The 23,040-nt window shown below is 43.6% G+C and overlaps 1 protein-coding gene across 2 annotated transcripts in view; it reads right to left on the bottom strand.

The window, feature by feature from the left end:
- Positions 1-23,040, bottom strand: part of TMEM131 (transmembrane protein 131) — a 174,562-nt gene that overhangs the window by 29,447 nt on the left and 122,075 nt on the right. For both annotated transcript variants that reach the window (XM_081068933.1, XM_081068932.1), the window contains exons 20-31: positions 21,307-21,459; positions 21,134-21,209; positions 20,838-20,955; positions 17,676-17,814; positions 17,456-17,565; positions 16,930-16,996; positions 13,131-13,282; positions 12,583-12,725; positions 11,969-12,155; positions 10,733-10,918; positions 9,787-9,945; positions 8,797-9,389 (exon numbers count right to left, since the gene is read on the bottom strand). In XM_081068933.1, the coding sequence (XP_080925059.1) occupies positions 8,797-9,389; positions 9,787-9,945; positions 10,733-10,918; positions 11,969-12,155; positions 12,583-12,725; positions 13,131-13,282; positions 16,930-16,996; positions 17,456-17,565; positions 17,676-17,814; positions 20,838-20,955; positions 21,134-21,209; positions 21,307-21,459 (2,083 nt within the window). The remainder of the gene's footprint in view (positions 1-8,796; positions 9,390-9,786; positions 9,946-10,732; positions 10,919-11,968; positions 12,156-12,582; positions 12,726-13,130; positions 13,283-16,929; positions 16,997-17,455; positions 17,566-17,675; positions 17,815-20,837; positions 20,956-21,133; positions 21,210-21,306; positions 21,460-23,040) is intronic.

Below are 23,040 nucleotides of genomic sequence, written 5' to 3'. Positions count from 1 at the left end.
AGGAAAACAAAAACTACTTTGAGACAAACGAAAATGAAAACACAAATTTCCAAAATTATGGGTTTCAGCAACAGCAGTTCTAAGAGGCAAGTTTATGGCTCTGCAGGCCTACCTCAAGAAACAAGAAAAATCCCAAATAAACAATCTAACTTTATATCCAAAGGAACTAGGAAAAGAAAAGAAAAAAAGAAAAAAGAACAAAACCCAAAATAAATAGAAGGAAATAGTAAAGATCAGAATGGAAATAAACAAAATAGAAATTAAAAAACATTAGAAAACATCAATGAAACTAAGAGCTGGTTCTTCGAAAAGATAACCCAAACTGACAAACCTTTAGCTAAACTCACAAGAAGAGAGACAGCCCAAGTAAATAACATCGTAAGGGAAAGAGAAGTTACAACCAACACCACAGAAATACAAAGGACCATTAAACAATACTATGAATAATTATATGCCTACGAACTGGACAACCTAGAAGAAATTGATACATTTCTAGAAGCATACAGCCTTTGAAGGATAAACCAGAAAGAAACAGAAAATCTAAACAGACTGATTACTAGCAATGAAACTGAAGCAGTAATAAAACAACTCCTTGGGGCAGCCAGATGGCTCAGCCGGAGCTCTGAACAACAGGGTTACCGGTTCGATTCCCACATGGGCCAGTGAGCTGCACCCTCCACAACTAGATTGAAGGCAGCGAGCTACCACTGAGCTGTCAGAAGGGCGGCTGGATGGCTCAGTTGGTTAGAGTGCAAGCTCTCAACAAGGTTGCTGGCTCAATTCCCATATGGGATGGTGGGCTACGTCCCCTGCAACTAAGACTGAAAATGGCAACTGGACTTGGAGCTGAGCTGCGCCCTCCAGAGTAATACTCTGTTCCCCAATATTCCCCAATTTAAAAATAATAATAATAATATAGGACCGGCCCGGTGGCTCAGGTAGTTGGGGCACTGTGCCCCTAACACCGAGGTCACCAGTTCGATTTCCACATGGGCCAGTGAGCTGCGCCCTCTACAGCTAAGATTGTGACCTACAGCTCTCCCTGGAGCTGGGCTGCCATGAGCAGCCGGATGTTGGCATGAGATGCCGTGAGCGGCTGTGGGCTACCGTGTGCTGCCATGAGTGGCTGGCAGACATCGTGAGCGGCCAGCGTGAGCTGCTGTTTGCCAGCCACCATGATTGGCTGGGGGCCATCGTGAGTGGCCAGCAGCCATCGTGAGCAGCCGACAGCCGGCGAGAGCTGCCGTGGGCTGCTGTGAGCAACTGACTGTCGACTGGCGACTAATCTTGCCTCAGCCTGGGGGAGCGCAAGGCTCATAATACCAGCGTGGGCCAGGGAGCTGTGCCCTACACAACTGGGCTGAGAAACAACAGCTTGAACCTGAGTGCAGGGGAGGAGGAAGAAGGGGGGAATATATATATCTCTCTCTCACTGATTTAAAAACAAAAACACAAAACAAAAATAACTCCCAACAATCAAATCTAGGACCAAACATTTAAAGAGGAATTAATACCTATCCATCTCAAACTATTCCAAAAAACTGAAGAGTGAGAAATGCTCCCAAACTTATTCTACAAAGCCGGCATTACACTGATACCAAAACCAGACAAATATATTACAAAAGAAAATTACAGGCCAATATTGATGAACATAAATGGTAAAAATGCTTAACAAAATATTAGCAAACAAGATTCAACAATATATTAAAAGCATTACATATCATGACCACGTGGGGTTTGTCACAGGCATGCAAGGATGGTTCCACATCCAAAAATCAACCAACACAATCCATTATATCAACAAAATGAAGGATAAAAATCATGATTACCTGAATGGATACAGAAAAAGCATTTGACAAAATTCAACATCCTTTGATAAAAACTCTCAACAAAGCATGTATAGAGGGAACATGCCTCAACATAAAGGCCATATGTGACAAACTCACAGCTAATATCATACTCAATGGAGAAAAGCTGAAAGGTTCTCCTCTAAGATCAGAAACAAGACAGAAATGCCCACTTTCACCACCACTTCTATTCAACATAGTATTGGAAGTCAGACAAGAAAAGGAAATAAAAAGGCATCTAAATTGGAAAGGAATAAGTAAAACTCTCATTATTTGCAGATGACATGATACTATATATAGAAAACCCTAAAGACTCCACCGAAAAAACTATCAGAATAAATGAATTCAGTAAAGTTGCAGGATACAGAACCAATATACAGAAATCTGTTGCGTTTCTACAGAACAATAACGAACAATCAGAAGGAGAAACTGAGAAAACAATCCCATTTACAATGGCATCAAAAAGCATAAAATATCTAGGAATAAATTTAACCAAAGAGAAGAAAGACCTGTATTCTGAAATCTATAAGACATTGACAAAAGAAACTGAAGGAGACACAAATAATGGAAGGATATATCCTGCTCCTGGACCGGAAAGATTAATATTGTTAAAGTAGCCTTACTCTCTAAATAAAGCAATATACAGATTCAATGCAAGCCCTATTAAAATACCCATGGCATTTTTCACAAAACTAGAACAACTAATCTTAAAATTTATGTGGAACCAAAAATTTCCCCAAATAGCCAGAGAAGTCTTGAGAAAGAACAAAGTGGGAAGTATGCTCCCTGATTTCAAACTATACTACAAAGGTATAGTAATCAAAACAGCATAGTGCTGCCATAAAAACAGACACATAGATCAACAGAACAGAAGAGAGCCCAGAATAAACCCATGGCTGTATGGTGAATTAATCTGCAACAAAGGAGGCAAGAGTATACAATGGGGTAAAAGTCTCTTCAAAAATGGACAGATATACGCAAAAAATGAAAGCACACCACTTTCTTACACCATATACAAAAGCAAACTCAAAATGGATTAAAGACTTAAATGTAAGACCTGAAACCATAAAAATTGTAGAAGAAAACACAGGCAGTAAACTGACATTGGTCTTAGCAATATCTTTATTACCTCTTGGCCTCACTTAGGCCTTTTAAGCGGCCAGAAGATGAGGAAGACAGACTCTGCCAGAATTAGTGACTCTTGAACCTCCCGTCAGGTGCTGAGCCTGGCTTTACATAGCCTCACCTAGGTCCACAGCTGTAAAGGCCACGCAGGCTCAGAGAAACCATTTGCTGCTCATTGGACTTTCCTGAAGTAATTCTTTTGGGTGGGAATTCAATTAAGTTATTTAGAGTGGGAGAGAGAAAACCAAAGCAACTTGCCCAAACTAGTGATTACAAATTCATTTATATACCACTTAGTGATGACAAGAAACAGTAAATGAGTGGGCACCCCCTGCAACTAAGATTGAACACAGCACCTTGAGCTGAGCTGCCTCCTGGATGGCTCAGTTGGTTGGAGCGCCGGCTCTCAACCACAAGGTTGCCAGTTCAATTCCTCGACTCCCGCAAGGGATGGTGGGCTCCGCCCCCTGCAACTAAGAATGAACACGGCACCTTGAGCTGAGCTGCCGCTGGGCTCCCGGATGGCTCAGTTGGTTGGAGTGCATCCTCTCTACCACAAGGTTGCCGGTTTGACTCCCGTGGGGATGGTGGGCTGCGCCCCCTGCAACTAGCAACGGCAACTGGACCTGGAGCTGAGCTGCGCCCTCCACAAATAAGATTGAAAGGACAACAACATGAAGCTGAACGGCACCCTCCACAACTAAGACTGAAAGGACAACTTGACTTGGAAAAAAGTCCTGGAAGTACACACTGTTCCCCAATAAAGTCCTGTTCCTCTTCCCCAATAAAATCTTTTTTTTAAAAAAATATCTTTCACTCATTTACTGTTTCTTGTCATCACTAAGTGGTATATAAATGAATTTGTAATCACTAGTTTGGGCAAGTTGCTTTGGTTTTCTCTCTCCCACTCTAACTAACTTAATTGAATTCCCACCCAAAAGAATTACTTCAGGAAAGTCCAATGAGCAGCAAATGGTTTCTCTGAGCCTGCGTGGCCTTTACAGCTGTGGACCTAGGTGAGGCTATGTAAAGCCAGGCTCAGCACCTGACGGGAGGTTCAAGAGTCACTAATTCTGGCGGAGTCTGTCTTCCTCATCTTCTGGCCGCTTAAAAGGCCTAAGTGAGGCCAAGGAGTAATAAAGACCAACACACAACTTACTGGGGTCTGTACTGGTCACGTAAATTTATTTTCCCCTCTTCCTCTGAATGATTCCTTATGAGTATGGTCAACTAAAAAACAACAAAAAGGCCTATGAAAAAACTCTTCAGAAGTTCTTTAAGCTGAAGAAAATATTGTTTTCAAAATTTTATAGCAATTACCACATTATTTTGTCTTATTAAGCTCTGTGCTTAGATAGCAAAGATACCTGTTCAGCCCAATAGAAGGCAGAAAAGAATTCCTATTAAGTGATAAAGTTTTACTTCTATCCCAGGGAAGGAATTAATAATGAGTTTGCAAGAAGACACATACTCTATTTTATTCTAGGTTTCTTTTGTCTGGATACCATTCACGGCACTAAGCAGAACCAATAAGGTACACAGACCTAGGAAAAACTGCCACACAACCAACACTTCACATCAAAGAGTTCAATTATTTAGTGTTTTCACACAATTATGTTCAGTTACATTTGGGCCTGGTTTACTGTAGAAGTAAAATGTCAGGGATATTCAAAAGCAAAGTCACTACAATTTAATGTGGGTTGAGGGCAGCTCTGTCCTCATTCAGGCGTTTCTCTCCTCGCCTGCTCCAAGCACCACTAGACGGAGCGCTCCCCACAGGCCCTGCAGCTTGTCTGATGGCTCTCCTGTCCCTCGACTCGCCCTGTTCTCCCAGTCTGTGAGGTTCCTTCCTTCTGGCTTAAGGTCCCCCCATCTTGGTAATCCCACGCACAGCCATCACTCCTGTCAATGTCCCTGTGCCCGCCTCACCCCGTGTCTCACTGCCGCCCGTCCTGCAGAACCCAGAACTGTCTTCATCCGACTACCCTTGGGCTGCAGAGTACCTGGAGAGAAGTGACACGGCGGGAAGTGACCCTCAGCTGGATCCCCCAAGTCCCGCAGACCCCAGTCTACAGAAATTTCAGCTGCTTGGGATTTGGCTACTCCACCTTTCCCTGTTTTCTGGCTCTGCCTTAGCATCTCTCCCTTCAGTCTCAGGAGCTGTTGTTTCAGTTCAAACAAAAGCCTCCAACGCCCTGTGCCATCTCCTCTCCTCTACCCATTCATCCGTGCCCAGGTACCTGGGGACTGTGTCCCTTCTGTCACCTACTCAACTGGGTCTCACCTCTCTGCTCCCTGTCCTGGGCACCTGGTTTCACCAGTCATCTCCTTGTTTGCTTCTCCTCTTTTTGGAGGCAGTGTGAGCGGTGATAAGCTGAGGGGTGACATAAATCTGGCGCGGGCGAGGCCCCCACAGCTGCCTGCTGTGATTCCTGCAGGGATTCCTCCTGGGGCACCCGGGGTCCCAGCAGTGCCAGACACCGAGGTGCACGCGGTGTGTGCAGCCCAGTCCGCGACAGCGGGGCGCTGGTCAGCACTGTCGCTCTGCAGGCTTGACGGGCTTTTTCTCCGTGAAGGCCCCGTGTCCACAGGGATTCTCAAGTACCACGGCCACCGTTTTTTCCATTAAAAATGCCACCACACGTGCATCCTTTTTCGTTGTTAAAAGTTACAGAGCAGTGAGGCTTCAGGTTAGAGTCACGCTCCCTCTGCCACACGCAGTGGCCGCCAGCTCGCACACTAAGAGGGGCCACTGCTGACAGCCCGACGTGTGAGGTGCTCTCCACGCCACGTACCCTGCTCTCTACCTCCCCCACGTTCCGTCATGCTCTCTGCTGGCCACCTCTCGCCAGCCTGGCTTCAGAACGCTCTTGAGCCCTCTGCGTATCCCACTTCCTACCCCCAAGACCAAGCTCCAAGCAGACATCTCTGCTGGGAAGTTCTATAGCCACCTCAACTCAGCAGGCGATGGCTGGGACGCGCCATCTCCGGCCCCAATGACAATCACAGCAGCAGCAGCAGCTATTCTCTGCACTGCAAAAAAGACGACCAGTGGAGGCTCAGAGAAGGAATTTTCTCCCAAGTCACACAGTAAGTGGCAAACCAGGACTTGATCTGGGCCTGCCTGATGACTCCACAGGACTCTGCTTCTCCCCTATAGATAAAGCTGCCCCTCAGACGGCCAAAGCCAGAAACGATGACAACCAGACACCATGGTTTCCTCAGTTAGTGCAGATATGAGAAGTGACTGCCCCAGCGTCAGAGCTTCCTCAGGCTGCAACCCTCAATCAAGCCACGGCCTCTGTTGGTCCCTAGGACTTACGTGTGACGGGCAGAAACCACAGAAGTACAGAATCTAAAGGCTGCCCAGCTGTATGAGGCCCTGCTCAGGCCAGCCAAGGACAGAGGGCACGTCTGGGTGCCACTTTACAGGCGGAACAGTGACTGGAGGAAAGAGCAGAGAAATGGCTGGATGGCCGGCCGGCCAGCCATCCACCCAGAGAGGGCGAGCTCTCAGGAGATCACGTCCATTTGAAGAGAGGTCATTCTGAACAGTCTCCCAAAGCTACAAATGATGGGAGCTCATTGCAAGGAAGACTTTTGCCTTTGAGATACTGGGCGCGGGAGAGGGAGACCAGGATGCTCCTGAGACGGCTCATGTCCGACGTAAACATGAGGATGCTGTGCTGGGTAAGCTTCAGAGCGATTAGAGCCTGCTGTTTTGTGACACCACTCACTCTTCTCCTGCAGCCCTAAGCTCAGTGCCCACCTTTTAAAGTGCACTTAAAAGACGGGTCCTCTACAAGTATGTTATGCTTCAATAAAAACACTTATTGAAGGAAAAAGTAAAGACCTGGCCCCTTTGCTCTTTCGGAAGAACAGCGGTGGGAAGGACAACAGGCGAGGGTCGCTGCTATGCAGCCTGAGGCCAGTGTTCCTGTGGGAGCAGCAATGGCTGACTATGCAGCCCTCATGGGCCATCATCAAACCTCTCAGTAGGTTGACCACTGTGAAAATCAAACACCAGTTTTTAATTTTAAAATTTATGTTGTGAACGAATGACCCTGAAAATAAAAATTTATGTTGTGAACGAATGACCCTGAAAATAAAAATGACCAGGACCTGTCACCCTGGTGTTAACGACTGTCTGAGACACAGGCTAGGAGGGACTCCACTTGACCACTGAGCTCTCTTTGTGGTAAGAAGGCGTAATACCCGATTACTTTCTCCATTCCCTCAACATGGGAAAAACACATTAGCTAACTTGATCAAATAAAAAACAACTTTAAGCATTAATTTAATATTACTATAAAAATTACCATAAAATATGTTAGGCTCTGTTAATGAGATAACAAGAAACAGATTTCTGTGGAAGAAGTTAAATGATATTGAAGACGTTACTGTTTTACAAATCCAAATACCTGTACTCCTAAGAGGCCTCTGTATACCCACCTTCACGTCACCGGGATTGAGACATCCTCTGAAAGCAAACTCCTGGGCCTGGGACGCCAGGCTTTGGTGGCTGTCAAGTTCCCTGTGCAAACCAGAGGCAAACCTCCCGGGAACACCAGTGAGGAAGAGAGTTGGAAACATGCAGTGGCATGCCTGCCACAGCAGAGAAAGGAAGACGCAAACAAGTTCAGGCTGTACAGGGTTAAATTGAAATACAGCCAGAGGTCCTTTACTGCCTTTCACACTAGATCCTGGAAGTTACCCATCAGCGCGCGCGCGCGCGCGTGTGTGTGATGCAGACTTCTAAGATGGCTCCCAATGAGCCCACCTTACAGAATTCTCTTTCCTGGACTGTGGGCTGGATCACACTTCTAATGAGCACAACACTGCAGAAGTGACAGGATGTCACTTCCAAGATTAGGTCACTGACTTCTGGCCTGCTCCCTTGTTTTCTCTCTTGCCGGCCTGCTTGCTCTGGAGAAGTCAGCTGCTTTGAGCAGCCCTATGGAGAGGACTCATGGCAGGCTGCTGGCCAAGCCAGCAAGGAACTGCGACCCTCCATGCAGCAGGCCGTGGGGAATGGATCCTGCCATCAACCAGCTGAGGAAGCTTGCAGCAGGTCCCCCTGCAGCTCGTTCTTAAGATGGCTTCCGGCACGGCCAGCACCTGGACGGCACACTTATGAGAGCCAGAGACCAAGCTAGGCCGCACCCAGATGCCTCACCCACACGATACTGTGAGACAGGCATTGTCACAGAGAAATTTATTTGCTATCTAACAGCGTACGCAGACTCTAAAGCAGGAGTCACACTTTCTGTATAGGGCTAGGAAGTAAAATATTTTCAGGTTTGTGGGCCTTATGGTCTCTGCCACAGCTACTCAATTCTGCTGTTGTAGCACGAAAGCAGCTACAGGCAATATGTAGATGAATGGGTGTGGCTGTGTTCCAATAAAACTTTACTTACAAAAACAGGTGGTGAACGGCCTGCCGGCTATAGTTTGCCAACCCCTGCTCTGAAGTACAGGTTGTGCAAGAATCCTATTTTTGAGTTAGACTGATCTGCATTTTACCATTGTGTTAAAAATTATTTTAACTAAAAAAAAAAGCTCAACCTATCACAATAACACAATAATCACAGGAGGCTGAAAGAAAAACAGTAGATGTCTAATAAATTTCTGAATTTGTTCAGTAATCTAAGAAGCCTAACTATCTCTTATGACACAGGGACACCTCTGCTTGCATTTTGACATGGAAAATGCACACCTACTGAGTCAGTCGTGTACATAATTCCAACCACCAATCCTCACACATGCACCGGCCTTTCGCAGGGTCACGTGCCATGCTGTTCCCATAGTGACAACAGAGGCTCACCTTTGCTTTTAGATAGTGGTGACGGCGGCTGCTCTGTAAACACGTCCAGGGCTGGGGAGTCATGGTGGTCGAAGTCTTTGTCCATGGCTTCTATGAGACTGGTGATGTCAGAGTCCTCCGAGCTGTGCCTTGTACTGCTGACACATTCCGGGTGGGAAGGGTGTGTGAGGGGGGTGGGGGATAGCCTTCCTGGCTGTGGCTCTGGGTGCTGAGGCACTGGTGGTGCTGGTGGTGCTGGTGGGGAGGGAGAGTGCTGCTCCAGTGCGCCGTGGACATGCTGCTGGCTGCTGTGCTGGCTCTGTTTCGGCCCTTTGGATTTTCTGCCAGCTGTGTGAGCCTGGGCCACTGCATTTGAGTCTAGGACAAGGGTGCTGGCTTTGTTAGCAGACTGTGCAGAAGTCCTGCTAGAGGTACTAGAGCTGTTTTTGGCTCTGATGTTGTCCACGTCAGCTGAGTTTCTATTGCTGTGACTGCCGTGTGCGTGGACTGATGGGCCACACTGCTTGTGACTCCCTGCACTGGGTCGGGACGATGAGCCGCCTGCTCCACAGAATCCCCGACTATGACTGGCGTCACAGCTGAGTGTGTTCAAGCTGAAAAAAGACCAATTGCAGTCAGTAAATAACAACCTACAGAATCTAAGATAGAAAAAATACTTCACTGGTACAGCCACCACAAGTAAAAATACTGTGAGGAAGAACAACAAGGAATAGGGATACTTTTCACAAGTCTATATGGTCTGCTCTATCTGAAAATTTAGGAATCGAGTCAGCAATGGAGCTAAGGATGTTTCAACCCCCACCAGTGTAATAAAAACATGGTACCCATCGTGAGTTCTCAGTAACTGAAGGCCACATGCAGGGTATTATTACATAATCAGAATTAAGACTTTCTCTCCAAGCAAAGATGAAAAGAAACTTACTTTTTCTTTTAATTACATCAGCCAAATCTATATGTACTAGAGAATTTATTTTCAGCCTGTGAACATACTTTCCTTCAGACGAAACACCAACGATTCTCCTGAGATCAAATGGTCTTCCTACATCAAAGGGCGGGTTTGAGGCCTCAAAGGACAGCCGCCTGCGAAACGGCTCCCAGATTCCTTGAGCTTCTAAGTAGGCTGTTCCGATGACCAAGAGAAATAGGGCACTGTGGGGATAGGAAGGATCGGGTTCACGCGCTAGTGCACGAGGAACCAAATTTGATATTAAAGGTAGAGGAACTTGGCAGAGTACAATATGATATAAAAACCAACGACGCCTGTGACAGTTTTAATGGACAAGACAAAAACAAAGCACTACGCGTAAAAGTCTGCCAATTTATAAGCAGGCTCGTAGAAAGGAAACAATGATTTGTATCAGAGCAGACATTGGAGGGTATTTTTCCTTTTACTAAGAGGTAGCTTTTTTCTTTCAGTTTCACCTCTAGGCCAACTCTTTTCCTTAAATGATGTGTGGGGGGGTCACTATGTAAATCAATTTAGAGGTGATTCTAAATGTCTGATTCTCAAAACACATAAAGAAAGAAACTGGAAAAATTATGAGGATATTGAGGATTTGAAAACTATTTCTAATCAGTTTTCTGTTGCTTAGGTCAGTTTCATGAAGAATATACTATTATTTTCAGTAAATTACATGTGCCCAAATCAAGTAACTCTACCTGGTAAATTAAGAGACTGTTTTTTCCTTAAAGAAATTAACATGTACTTAATTTGTACAAAAATTTCAAAGATAGACAAGACTTTTAGCGCATATGCCACCAAAGAGGATTTGGTTCTGACGGCTCCACGTCGCCGTGCTGCAGCCACCTAAGCCTAATGCGGAGAGAGGCCTGGCTGTTCACGGGCAGCTCCTCAGCACTCGGAACAGTGACTGAACACAGTGGGCACTCGATGGGCAGTGCCAAGTGTTGAACACCAACCTCGAAAGACCAGTACCTCATTATTCCTGAGATGATGATATACAGAGCCAGCTCCCAGTTGGGTCTGGGCAGGGCTTCTGCGCAGGTTGCCAGCATATGGTATGGAAGGGATGCATTCAATACAAATACAAATTCAGAGCCACTGGTTGTTATAAACTTCAATTCACGAATAACTCTAGAAGCTGTGAAATCAGGAGTAAACCTGAAACAGAATGATTGCAGTGAGACCAAGTTTTACAAATATACCATAAGCAGTTTCAACTTAACACCAGTCTCATACACCTTTGAAGCATAGCAGAGTTTTACAGTTTGATACTTTTATTCAACTTCCTCATTTTAAGATGAAAAAGTATTTTCCCATGAGGTTAATACAAAAACAACTACGTTCTGTGAATAACTAGAGAAATGACATAGGAAAAAAAACAACAATAATCCTCTCCCAGTAATTATTTAGAAAGTGGTCTCTGTGCTTCTTTCCCCTCCTTCCTCCTTTCTCAAAGGCCATACTCTTCTCCAGAATACATTCCCAATAATGCCACAAACAAACAAACAAACAAGCAAACATCTCCCAAACTATGCAAGCCCCAGGGGTCTTTTCCTCATCTCCTGTAGTACTGCTCTCTGCCCAATTACTTTCTGTTAACTGGATGCTCCCCAGCAGATGATGTGTGCTTGAGGAAAGACGTCCCTTTCCTCACTGTGCCTTACACGGAGTAATGCAGTTAACTTGTTAAGTAAATGTCCCCTCAAGATCATGAAATTATCGTTTAATTAAGGGGACACGTTACATTTTATCACATAAACTTTACAATATAACAACTTGTCAATTAGTTGCTGAAATACGCTGCATTGATTACCGACAGGTATTCAAACTGTCTGCTGACAACCATCACACCTCTGCAACCCAACCACGTGGAAAACTGCACGTGTGACACAGTGTTGGCTCAGTTGCTGAGACTGAATTTATAGCCCATTTCCTGCCAGCAACAGAACTCTGAAAATAATTTTGAAACTGGTTTCTAAGATTATGTGACCCATTTCGGAGACAGAGCAAGTCACACAATTTTGAAAACAAAGATATAGAGAAGTAACAAAAGATTAAGTGAAAAAAAAAATCAAGCAAATACATTTGTAGGTAAAAACCTTTTTTGATGAGTATGAAAACATTTGCACGGAGTCTGAACAACTCTAATATAAAAAGTTAACAAAAAGCTAGTGAATCATGAGAACTTGTAAGAAAGAAAATACTTACAATATAATTATGTCTTTTGAGGCATTGGCGCTCAGTGCAAACTCTTGACAATTAACAACTTTAAAGCCATATCCCTCACACGAGTACCCACTGACTTCAATGGTTTCTATGTGAATTGGAAGTTGTCCTGTATTCTCTACTTTAAATGTCCTTTTCAGTGTGAAATTTGGCTCTCTTAGTTTCAAACCTGAAGGAAACAAGTGTGGAGTGAGTACAAATCTTGTGACCACGTGCGCCAGGCCCAGACACCAACACATCCCTCCAGAATACGTGCTGGAGACTACGGACTGTCTCCTCATGGCAAAGGTCAGCTTTCCCCAGATTGCAGCAGGAAGTGCTCCACGATGCACGTCACACGAAATGGCAAAAGTCTGATTATGCTTTATCTTTCACACGCAGAGTGCAGCCTCTAAGGCATGCAACGAATACTGGTATTTTAATCTCTTAAGGTCTGAAGCAAACAGCCCTGAAAGCAAGTCAGGGAGTTTCTTTAAAAATCGTCAGTCGTCATCACTAGTATAGCCCTGGGCACATACACAGAGACTGTTCTTGTATTTGGAATGACTTACCGTTGAAAGCAAATGTAGAAGTTTGTACCTGTGAGGGATACTCACTCTCTGTACAATCTTTTAATAATGCTTCTGTGATTTTAAAGCGTAAGGAACTCCCTGGACCCGGAAGCTTGCCTGCCACCCTCAGGTTCTCAGTTGTTCCCTGTCCTTGGACCATCACAGCATCCATCACAGTCAGGTTATTTCTATGCAAGAACAAGAATTACAGATTTTTCTCCTATTAAATTTGCGTATTCTTTTGATCTATAAGTTTTACCGTTGTTTTATAAACCACCATGTAGAAATTAATACACTAAATTTAAGAACGAGACATTTACACTGAGCATTTAAAAAACATGTACACAGAGAAGAGCAAGAGTTGTCCATTTTTTAAGAGTCACATGGCACAGTAAGACACTATTCAGGTTTTTAGCTGTAGACATAACCACAACGGCACGTTCCATCAGGCATGGCGTGTGCGCACATGTGTTCTGGACAAAGTAAAAAAGTGTTTTTCATAAGTTAAACACGCAAACCCATATTGAAAGAAACCGGGTTAGAACTTCTAAGTGAGTACTACAAATCACCCCCACTGAAATTACAGACCATACCTGATTATGATTAGGGAAGAAACAGTTCTGTTGTGTATCGGAGTAAACTTCACTTTGACAGACTTCTTTTCTCCAGGTTTTAGAATTAGGTTTATGATTAAATGTCGAGAGAGGCCCTCTGTGAATCCTGCTGAAGTCTGCAGTGGGTGAGCCTTGGATCATCAGGGAAACAAACGGGAGTTGTGACTACAGTCCCTGGACAAATGGATTTTCCTGTACCCCACCCACAGCCTTGTATTACTAGTTTCTTTAATTAAGTATGTCAATAGTCTTCTCTCTCATGATTTGGACATCGGTTAGCTAGTAAGCAGAGCTGGGCAACCAGTGGTGGTGACACTTCATATTCTGCATTGTTTCCCAGGACACTAAAGGGAACAGGGGTCCAACGTCTTCATGTTTTACTAGGCATTTGTTTTTATGTAATTTCGAAATACAACACACACAGAAAAGGACACAAACCTAAGACGAATAGCTCAGTGTTTTAACATAGAACAAACAGCTGTGCACCCAGCACTCAGCCCCTGGAGCTCACAGATGTGTCCCTGCTACCGTCACTGCTTTCCTGCTCCTTCCTCTGCAGGATGTCAGCTGAAGGGTCTTAGGCTCCATTTTATTTTTTATTTATAGTGGTTTCTAGTTCTTTGGATTTCTAGAAAAGTTTGAGCTTATTATGTTGGCATTTTATGGCTGGAAAAAGCAAAATACAAAAAGATTCCAAGAGAAGGGCACAAGGCTAGAATATATGACTGTCTAAATTTCAGTCTAGTGTTCTAGTATTTGGCAGAAAAAATACAACACTAAAAATCACATTCTCATACAAGACCGACTTAAAGATAGACTTATAAAAACTATTTGATAAAGGTGTGGATAACGTACCTTGTAGATTAAAATACAAAGCTATGGGAAAGAACAAAACTACTTCAAGAACTGTGAAACATCTGGCTTGACAGGCTAACTAGTGCTACCTAGTCAGCAATGACCATTTGACACGACGGTACGGACAAGGGCTCCGGGATCCGAGAGCTGGGCCTGCATGTCGCCCTGCCACTTACTACAGGTATGGACTTGGGCAAGTCACTGTCTGAGCTGTTTGCCACTGACAGAACGAGGGAAACACTTCTCTCAGTAACTGCTCAGGCTGGCTGCTATGATCATTGCACGAATTAAAAATGTGAATACACCTGGCACATAATACTGACACATACTAGGTGCTCATTAAATTTTGGGAAGCGTTCTTCATTACAGCCCTGAAATACTGAAAACCATCCCACTGCCTTTCTTTCTTGGCCTACTTAGTCACAGATGGACTTATCCAGGCAACATTCATTGAGGCTTCCTATATGCCAAGGAACAAATCTAAGAGCTTCCGTAGAGTTTGTTTAATCTGTTCAACAACTCTGTAAAATACACATTATCCACTTCACATTATGAGAGAGGAAGCTGAAATTAAGGAAGGTTTATTTACTTGACCAAGGTGACAAAGCTGGTAGGTACAAAGCTGTGATTATTCTAGGAGCCCGACCTCCCTCATTTCAAGTGGGAAGAAGCACAGCTTCTGCAGGCAGGAAGGCATCCTGCTGTGCGTGGCCACTGTGACTGGTGTCCAGCAAGAGCCACAGCAAGGAGAGGAAGACAGAGATCACTCCTCCTTTCACTTAAAGTAACTCAGACGATGGAGGATGAACTGAACTCCTACTCTCATTCATTCAACATTTCATGTTATTAATATGGGAAGGAAATAAGATAAATAGAAGACAAGCCCCCAAGGAGCTTACACCAACATTTGGGAAACAAAGTATTTTACATCAAAACCAAAACCAAACACCAGGTCAACCTGGATGTAAAGGAAGAGCCAGGGAGAGTGAAGACAGCCTCTCAGTGAAGGCTTCTCAGGCAGCAGGGGACATGAATAGGAGGTGAGGGGATGGAGGAGAACGTGGCTGGGCAGAGGCAGCACCAGGAGGCCAGGAGACCTGGCTCAGCGTGCAGGTGGCTTTGGCTCTAAATGCTCATTTCCTGACTGACACACGCCCTGCCGTACACTCTTGGGCCTTCTCAAACGAGTGCTCAGTGGCTGTCCAGCCTGGCCTGCATGATAGGACAGGAGTGCTCCGTTCCCAGAACAAACAGTTTATGTATACATTTATCAATTCAAGAAGAACAGCCCCTGAGTAAAAACCAAGCATGCCACTATGCTAAGTATGGACATAGCCAGCCATGGGTCTGGCATTCATGGGGCTTACAGTTTTATTAGAAAGTATCCAAAATAAAAACTTAAATGAACAAGTTCAATATTTTGAGGCTTAATAAAAGCAAATGATGTATTACCATGTTTCCCCGAAAATAAGAGTAGTCGGACCATCAGCTCTAATGCGTCTTTTGGAGCAAAAATTAATATAAGACCCATATTATATTATACTATACAAGACCTGATCTTATAGTAAAATAAGACCAGGTCTTACATTAATTTTTGCTCCAAAAGATGCATTAGAGTTGACTGTCTGGCTAGGTCTTATTTTCGGGAAACACGGTAGTATATTTCTCATTGTCTTGATGTGTAACCTGTATTGTGGACAGGAAGCCACTGTCAGGCCAGAATATGGAGAGACAATGATTTCTTACAGGCAAAGGTGTCAGACAAGGGTGGATTTTGTCTTCCTAATGTTTAATCTGTATGCAGAACACACATACGAAAAACTGGGTTAGACTCAGAGGAAGGAGAAGTGAAAACTGGTGGAAGAAATATCAATAACCGACACCCAATTCACTGGCAGAAAGTTGCAAGGATCTGAAGTAACTTCTGATGAAAGGGGAAAAAGAAAGGGCCCAAGCAGGGCTGCATTTGAACATCAAGAGGACAAGAATGATGATTAGAGAAGAAACACACGACTTTATCAGGCAAAGAAGATACTGCACTTGTTAAAGATTTTACTGGTTCTGTCACCGATTCCATGAGATGCAGCCAAGAAGTCACGAGGAGGCTGAGACTGGGAAGGGCAGCAATGGAAGAACTAGGAAAGGTCACCAAGAGCACAGATGTGTCATTAGGACCAAGGCCGAGACCAGCCACCCCCTGGTGTTCCCAATTCCTATGCACGGAATTTCGTGAAAGCTGGACAGTGCAGAGGCTGAGAGGAATAAAATGATTCATTTGAAATTCACGCTGGGGGAGAGCTCTATGGACCCCTTGGACCCCCAGAAAGACACACCAGTGGGTCAGAGCAAACAAACTAAGCCTGGAACACCACCCTTTGGAGGCAAAGGGACAAGATGAAGCTGTCCTACTTCGGACACATCGTGACAAGGCCGTGTTCTCCAGGAAAGACAAGAATGCTGGGAAAATAGGAGGCAGAGGGGAGACGAAGGCCAAACATGAGATGGACTGACTCCATAAAAGAAGCCAGAGGCTGTCTCCAGTTGCTGAGTGGGGCTGTTGGGGACAGGACACTGTGGACGTCACTCATTGAGTCATAGCACGTAGCATACACACATCTGATCTGCGTAGTCTTTGAGTGCCGGCAGCTGTTATTATACAGTCATGGGCTGAATTTTAACGCCTACAAATAGGAACGTCCTACCCAGCATGCCTCATGTCGATCTAAGTCCCACCCACCCCGCCTGGATTGTTGCCTCTAGAACCAATACTGGACTCCTCTGACTTCTGCAGGAACTTGCCTGTCAGCCAAATTTAAGGGCAGCTAATATTTTTCCTTCACACAAGCCCCAATCATACACAGAATTATACCTTGATCATATACAGAGTTACTTCTGTGGAATAGTATGAAGCTCACATACTTACACTGTTTCTGAAGACTTGGAATTCTAGTGTTCTTAAATCCATCTTGGCCACTTTGCTCAAGTTAAACCTAAAATAAAAACAGACATGTGCTTCTCCGTGAGCAGCATCATAATCAAAGGGGTTACAGAGTCATTATCAAGTCTGTGCTTTGTTTGCCAATTATCTTTTGGCACATTTGAGATCATTATTATCAAGTTAGTAGTCTTCAAAAAATTAACGGCCATAGCTTAGAGTTAAGATTTTGTTCACTTTTTAAAACTAAAATATTTTATAGGTCCCACTTGCTTTCTGTTTATAATTTTGTAGGAAGAAGTTCTGTTACATTTTCTGTCTTAAATTGAAAGCTTTTCTAGATGTTTTACATAATATCAATCTCTCTTCCCGGAACCATCTCTCAACTTTCATTCCAGATCTAGGATTTCTTTACGCCAAATCGACTGCATATGATCTTCAAGAGTCTTAAATGTGTAAAATAATAATTCAAAGCTAATGTAGGAACGTTTTGATTACCTAAAGCAATGCTTACCTTGACATTAACTTATCAACGAAGACTGAAGGGTTGGAATATAAAGCCAGAGGAATAAATTGAACATAAACAGGAACATCTGCAGGATTTTCTACAGTAATCTCCTCTTCCTTAAACAAAGTAAGGAAACAGGAAATGAAAGATTTCCACAGTTAAAAGTAGTAGACATTCACAATTGTACCAGGCCTTTCCAAAACCCTACGTCACTTTGCATACTCACTGAGGAGCAGTTTGTGTTGGTGAGTGGGAACTTCAAGTGCCGGGGCGAGCTAAGTATGGAAGGCCAGGAGAGCTCGGCGCTGACTTTCGACAGTATGTTTTTTTGAAGGTCTGTATTTACTTCAAATAAAGCGCTCAATCTAGAAAAATAATTGGTTAAGTCACTATATCAAAATGAAATATTTGAGTTTCCTGAAAACAAGAAGTTCTGGTAGGTTTGTGTACTTGAGAAAGTTTATTCTGTCCTGAATAAACATAGGTTTATTTGCTCTAATATTGTACTGTGCTTTTAATAGACATGTATGAAGATATCTCTAGTCTGTCACAAAACAATGCCAAAATATGTATCACTGATGACCTGTATTGTTTTCACACTGAATATGTAAAGAAAAAGGCATGCATACACAGATATGATATTTTGGGGACCCAAAGGATCTTGCATGCCTAATGGAAAGATCTAGGTGCTGAGACCATTTTCAGGAGAACTAATGAGAAGGCCCTGCATTGCTTGGCATATGGCTTTCCCCCCTTGAGATAAAAACAAAACAACGTCCTGATATGCAATGAAGATGTCAGCTGAGGAAGTAACGTGAGAAGATTGGGGCAAATATATGTAAAGTTCACTGCACTATTCGGGACGTCTGTTGAGTATTCCCCTACTTACGAGTGTTAATAAACCAGCTGTTTAGAACTCAGAACACAGTCTCTAAGGAAATGATAGTATAAAGGGGTCTCAGGTTCCTGGGCCCAAACACTGAAGTCTATTTTAACCCCCAACACTATTGCATACGTTAACTGCTAGTACAGGTTTTATGAGACGAGTAACAGAAATTCTCTCAGTAATACACTGACAAGGCAGCTCGAGTAGGAGCAGTGAGAATGCCCCATTCACTGCACAGTGGGGACCAGGGGGCCTGGGGCAGACAGACGCTGGGTGCACAGAGGAGACTCCGTGTGGGTGGTGAGGGTGGTGAGGAAGGCCCTGGCAGCTGGGCCGAAGGCAGCATTACAAGTGACTTATTTCTAACCAGACGTTAACATTTGGAGACTGCCTACACATTATAATGCCCACCACGGAAATGCAGGGGACCGAGGGGTGCTTTCATTACTGTTCCCTTAGTGACTTCATTACAGAAAGTCTCTCTGCACTTACTTCAACCATTTTAAAGAAAAAATTTCACTCTCTTTGCCTTATGAAAAGTTTTCAGAGCAGACAGTTCAGAAAAATAGAACCCCTCAGATTTAACTGTTAATAGTTTGAAAATTTTATAGTATATAAAGTGCAGAATCTTGATGATACTGACAAATACATTTTTTTTTTCCCCCAAGTCAAGTTGTTGTCCTTTCAGTCTTAGTTGTGGAGGGCGCAGCTCAGCTCCAGGTCCAGTTGCCATTGCTGGTTGCAGGGGGCGCAGCCCACCATCCCTTGCAGGAATCGAACCGGCAACCTTGTGGTTGAGAGGACGCGCTCCAACCAACTGAGCCATCCGGGAGGCAGCTCAGCTCAAGGTGCCATGTTCAATCTTAGTTGCAGGGGGCGGAGCCCACCATCCCTTGTGGGAGTCGAGGAATTGAACTGGCAACCCTGTGGCTGAGAGGCCACCGGCCGTGTGGGAACTGAAGCGGCTGCCCTCGGCGTGAGGAGCGCGGAGCTCCGACCGCCCGAGCCACCGGCCGGCCCCACAGATACACCTTTGATGGGCAGCCGAGAAGAATGAGCCTCATCAGCTGTCACATCAGCATCACTCTGCTCAAATTCTCCCCTGAAGTGCGTGACAGGGTCACATCTCTATACTGGCTCCTCTTCAGTCCAAGCGCAACAGGTTTTCTGCTTACAAGGTGTAGGTGCCTGACCACTGCAGTGCACACCTGAAGCTGAAGCTGAACAATAATGATTGTCAGCTACAATTACACATATGTATCTATATGTGTATATATATGTATGTATGTATGTATATGGTTACAAGAAGCGGAGCACAGCATTAGGAATAAGACAGTGGAAATGTAATGGCTGTGTGTGATGTCAGAGGGGTAGTGGATGGGGGAGGGGGGTTGTCACTGTGTGAGGGATATAAATGATAAATGTCTAACTATCACATCGTTTTGTGCACCTGAAACTAATTTTAAAAAAAGGAAAAAAAAGAGGATTACGAGTTAATAGTAACGATTGAAAAAAAAAAAAAGGAACATGGCTGAGTCCATCTAAAAGGCCCCGCGCTCCCTAAGCTCAGCTCTGCGGGAGGGAGGAGGTGGCTGCAAATATATACTCGGCCTCCTACGTGGGATTAAACCTTGAACAGTTTCCTTGGCTTTAATAGAGGCCAGTGGTGGGTAAAAACTTTCTTTCTTATACAAATGGCTGTGTCTACGGTGAACACTCTTATCATCCTACATATAGACAACTTCAAATAGTTTCTTTGATTTTTAAGGAAGTACCTGGGGTATGGAGAAAAGAGGAAAATGGTAGCAATGTATATTTCTGAGCAATATACAATTAAAATGGCAATTCAAGATGCCTCCTGAATAATTTTCTGAAGATTAGGCATATTTTCCTAGCTATAGAGAAGTGAAGTAGGCTGACGTAAGAATAACATTTAGAGGGGGCAGCTGGATGGCTCAGTTGGTTAGAGCATGAGCTCTTCACAACAAGGTTGCCGGTTCAATTCCTGCATGGGATGGTGGACTGCGCCCCCTGCAACTAAGAATGAAAATGGCGACTAGACTTGGAGCTGAGCTGCACCCTCCAGAGCTACCATGTTTCCCCCAAAATAAGATCTAGCTGGACAATCAGCTCTAATGTGCCTTTTGGAGCAAAAATTAATATAAGACCCGGTATTATATTATATCCAGTATTATATTATATCCAGTATTATATTATATTATAATGTATTATATTATATAAGACCCGATTTTATATTAGAGTGAAATAAGACCAGGTGTTATATTAATTTTTGCTCCAAAAGATGCATTAGAGCTGACTGTCTGGCTAGGTCTTATTTTCAGGGAAACACGGTAGATTGAAGGACAATGACTTGACTTGGAGCTGATGCACCCTGGAAAAACACTGTTCTCCAATAAAAAATTAAGAAAAAAAAATAGAATACTTAGGGAGTACCATTGCGCTTGTAAAGACAGCTAAAATACTTAAAGTGAAACCTCTCACCTATGACCTGAGTTTTCCTTTATTCCCATCCATCCTTTGAACAGGCTTTGATGCAGATCCCAGTCAGCATCCCACGTCTCTTCCTGCATGGCCACCCCCAGTGGCACTTTGGGTTCAGCTAAAACACAGAACGTAAGTTACGACATACCCATCCTACATCATATCCACTCACCCATTTTTCTACAAATGATTTCTACAGCCCTAGAGCTAGGGATGGACTTTAAAAGTGGTAGCTGTTCATTAAAGAATATTTTGGGGATATGACGGGCATGAGAAAGAACAGCAAAGTCACTTACATTTGGACAGAAAAGGCAAGCCAACATAGCAGTGATCCCCACACTGCAGTCCAGGGTCAAAATAAATGTTTGCAATCTATGAAAAGGCACAGGAGAACCATGAGTACCAAGTCCATAGAAGGTCAAATAACAAACACTCATAGATTGCAATTCTCAAATAGGACACTTCTAACCTTTGATTTTTTCCCTGGCTCCAAGTCTTCCTTATTGCCCCGTAATCGTTTGTAGTAAAACCGCACATCTTCTGACAAAGATCGTATTTGCTGTATCTTTACCTTCTGTGAGAAGGAGTTCATAATATTTAAACTTTGATGAACTATCTTCCCCTGAAGAAAAGAAACAAAGAAACTCATGTGCATATGGTTGGGTTTTGTTAAGAACACACACTTAAAAGCAGACAGACATGTTTCTAGAAAACTAAAGGTCAAAGGGCATTTAGATTTTCCATCAGTTGATAATCTCTAAATTTGCAAACAGAGCTCCATATACTCTGGGGGTGCCAAAAAAATGTACACAAGTGGACCCTTTGGTCAATGTTGCTCAAGCAGTAGTTCGCCGTAATCAGAAGTGTCTGGACGCTGATGGCCACCACTTTGAGCATCTCTTGTAATTGTAGAAGTCAAACGTGACTTGTATTCATCTTTTGTTATCAGTATATATTAAGTACTACAATTTTAATACAGTTTTCCTTTCTTAAAATGTGTCTACATTTTTTTGGCACCCTCTGTATATATGTAGATGTTTTTGTTGTTTTTATCGCCTGTTACAGAAAAATTAGCAGGACAAAGCTCTGCAATTTGTGAAAATGAATTAAAGTGCAAATGTTCACTTTTTATGTTGCAATATTGAGGGTGCCAACAAAGGTACACACAGAGACAGCACTGAATAAAGGAAACGGTCACTGTCGGTTTGCTCAGCAAAGTTTGTTTATACCAGCGGCAGGGTACCCTACAAGTGTCCAGATTCAGGATGAAATAAGTGAATTCCAAAGTCAAAGATCAAAAAAACCAGACCGCTTTTCCTCAGAAGAAAGTATTTTCTTTATAAAAGAAAGATAGCATTTGTGCCAAAGAAACCTCTTTTAAAAGTATAGGTGATCAAATATCTTTTTAAAACAGCATATAGATTAAACCATTAAATCATCAACGACTGCTCTTATCAGCAGCATGTGGCTCCCTATGACAGGGTGTAGAGTTTAAGTAAAAAGTCATGTGATTTAAAAAATCCTTAGTAAAACTCCTGCTTTAACCTTTTACTTTCTTTTGTCTGAATACAGTTTATGTTCTTAGAACCTGAGCATACCCACTGGTATTAAAAGACACAGAAGTTAAGAGAACGCATAGGAAACAGTCGAATGATGGTGAGGTGAAGACTAACACTCATCACTGGCAGTCGAGCCAGAGGAAACCCCAGTAGAAAGACATCAGAAGGCAGGTGTGCAGCTGTGATGGGAGGAACGCAAGAGCGGGAAGCAGAGGGCCTGCGCCCGGCACGGCCTCTACCCAGCTGTGTCCGCAGAAGTCACCTAGTCTTCATGTACCTGTAATAACTACTCTTCTCGTGTGCATGTCTTGTCTTTCAGGGATATGGAGGGGGTCAAAAGAGGTAACAGATACACAAGTTAATTTTACAACAGTATTCAAATACTAAGTATTAAATAGAGAGTTATTTAAAATGTTTACTCTTAAGTATTGTTTTTATCAGTTAGCTCTAGTATTCTCCATCTGATAAAAGACTTCACAGAGTTTGGTCACTGTTGTGAACTGAAAGTTTGTGTCCCCTCAGAATTTCTATGTGGAATCTTAGCCCCTGATGTGATGGTGTTAGGAGGTGAGGCTGTCGAGGGTGATTACGTCATGAGGGTGGAGCCTCAGGAATGGGACTGGTGCTCTTAGAAGAAGCCAGAC

Source organism: Rhinolophus hipposideros (assembly GCF_964194185.1).
Source record: "Rhinolophus hipposideros genome assembly, chromosome: 12".
Lineage (NCBI taxonomy): Eukaryota > Metazoa > Chordata > Mammalia > Chiroptera > Rhinolophidae > Rhinolophus > Rhinolophus hipposideros.
Note: the sequence above shows the minus strand (reverse complement) of the source record. Positions and strands in the feature narration are given on the sequence as shown.